Source organism: Nicotiana sylvestris, chromosome 5 (assembly GCF_000393655.2).
Source record: "Nicotiana sylvestris chromosome 5, ASM39365v2, whole genome shotgun sequence".
NCBI lineage: Eukaryota > Viridiplantae > Streptophyta > Magnoliopsida > Solanales > Solanaceae > Nicotiana > Nicotiana sylvestris.
In genome coordinates, this window is record NC_091061.1 from 153,406,831 (window position 1) to 153,408,369 (window position 1,539).

Sequence of the window (1,539 nt, forward strand, 5' to 3'; positions counted from 1 at the left end):
AGGAGGGGATAATTATGAAGAGAGAGGAATAGGCACCAGTTCTGAAATGGCGGTTGGGCGTGGAGAAGTGCAATGTTTCAAAGGGAGATGGAATGATTTGAAGTGAAGAGACGTGACAACAGGATCTCAAAAGTTGAATGACATGGCGGTTGTGTTTTGTGCCCTTTTTAAGATGTGTATTAAATGATGCACAGAACTACTAACCTTTGTTACAAGAACTAGGTTCTTGACCTTTTATTTGAAAGAATCAATCCTCGTTTATCATTCATGCACTGCATCTACAGCTTCTATACTCATCATACGTGTTTACCTGCAATGGTATTAAAGTGAGTTAGACATGACTAGAAAACACTTTTAGCCAGTTATTTCTTGAAGGTGATTTTCATAGCCAGATAAAGAGGAATCAGGTTCTCAATTGGGCTTTAAAAGCCCCAACTTCACTCTATTTCTTTCAAACTGTTTCTTACTTAGTGCCTTGGTGAAAATGTCTGCAATTTGATCTTCTATACTGTAGAACTTCATACATATCAGCCCTTTCTCCACAGTGTCCTTCAAAAAGTGATCCCACACATCAATATGTTTTGTCGTTTTGTGTTGAACTAGATTCTTGGCCATGTTGAGTGCACTGGTGTTGTCACATAGAAGGGGCACACTCTCAGTGAGTACCCCAAAGTCCTCCAGTTGCTGCTTGATCCATAAAAGTTGAGCACAGCAGGATGCTGCGGCTACATATTCAGCTTCAGCTGTTGAAAGAGCCACTGAATTTTGCTTCCTTGTGCCCTAAGAGATAAGACATGAACCTAAGAAGTGAGCCATTCCAGAAGTGCTTTTCCTGTCCACAAGATAACCTGCATAATCAGCATCAGCATAACCAATGAGATTAAAACTGTCACCTGAGGGATAATACAGCACCAGGTCTTGTATTCCTTTGAGATATCTCAGTATTCTTTTGGCAGCCTTCAAGTAAGATTCCTTGGGATTTGATTGAAACCTTGCACACATCCCCACACAAAAAACAATACTAGCTCTGCTGGTAGTGAGATAGAGAAGAGACCCAATAATGCTTCTATATATGGTTTGATTCACAGGAGATCCAATTTCATCTATGTCCAGTCGAGTGGCAGTGGCAATGGGAGTGTCTATCGCCTTTGATGCTTCCATGTCAAACCTCTTCAAGAGCTCCCTAATGTATTTTTGCTAACAAATGGATATACCCTTTGGGAACTGTTTTACTTGAATACCCAAGAAGAAGTTCAGTTCCCCCATCATGCTCATTTCAAATTCACTTCCCATGAGTTTTGCAAATTCTTCACACACAGAATCAACTATTGTTGATACCCAATTTTTTTCTATATATTTTCAATATGCAAAATATCTTTAAAATAGTATATGTATGCATATATAAGCATGTCCAAGGGTTTTATTATTTTTCCATATTTTAAAGGGGTTTTAATTGATTTATTTCCCCCTTTTTATCCATAAAATCCCAATAATTATTTCCAAAATTATTATTTTGATAATTCATCTATTGAATTTTTA

At 37.8% G+C, this 1,539-nt stretch overlaps 1 protein-coding gene across 1 annotated transcript; it reads right to left on the reverse strand.

Annotated features, from left to right (window-relative positions):
* Nucleotides 1-411: 411 nt before the first annotated feature.
* LOC138869509 (secreted RxLR effector protein 161-like) lies at nucleotides 412-1,161 on the reverse strand. Its single transcript, XM_070147129.1, has 2 exons — nucleotides 849-1,161; nucleotides 412-488 (listed from the first exon to the last, which is right to left on the reverse strand). Exons 1-2 carry the CDS (start codon nucleotides 1,159-1,161, stop codon nucleotides 412-414), a joined length of 390 nt encoding a protein of 129 aa, XP_070003230.1.
* Between the last annotated feature and the right edge of the window lie 378 nt (nucleotides 1,162-1,539).

Coding starts and splice junctions, on each gene's coding strand:
- LOC138869509 (XM_070147129.1), bottom strand. CDS start 1,161: ATGGAAGCATCAAAGGCGATAGACACTCCCATTGCCACTGCCACTCGA. Junction 489..848: donor TGCTGATGCTGATTATGCAG/GTTATCTTGTGG, acceptor ATCAAATTGCAG/ACATTTTCACCAAGGCACTA.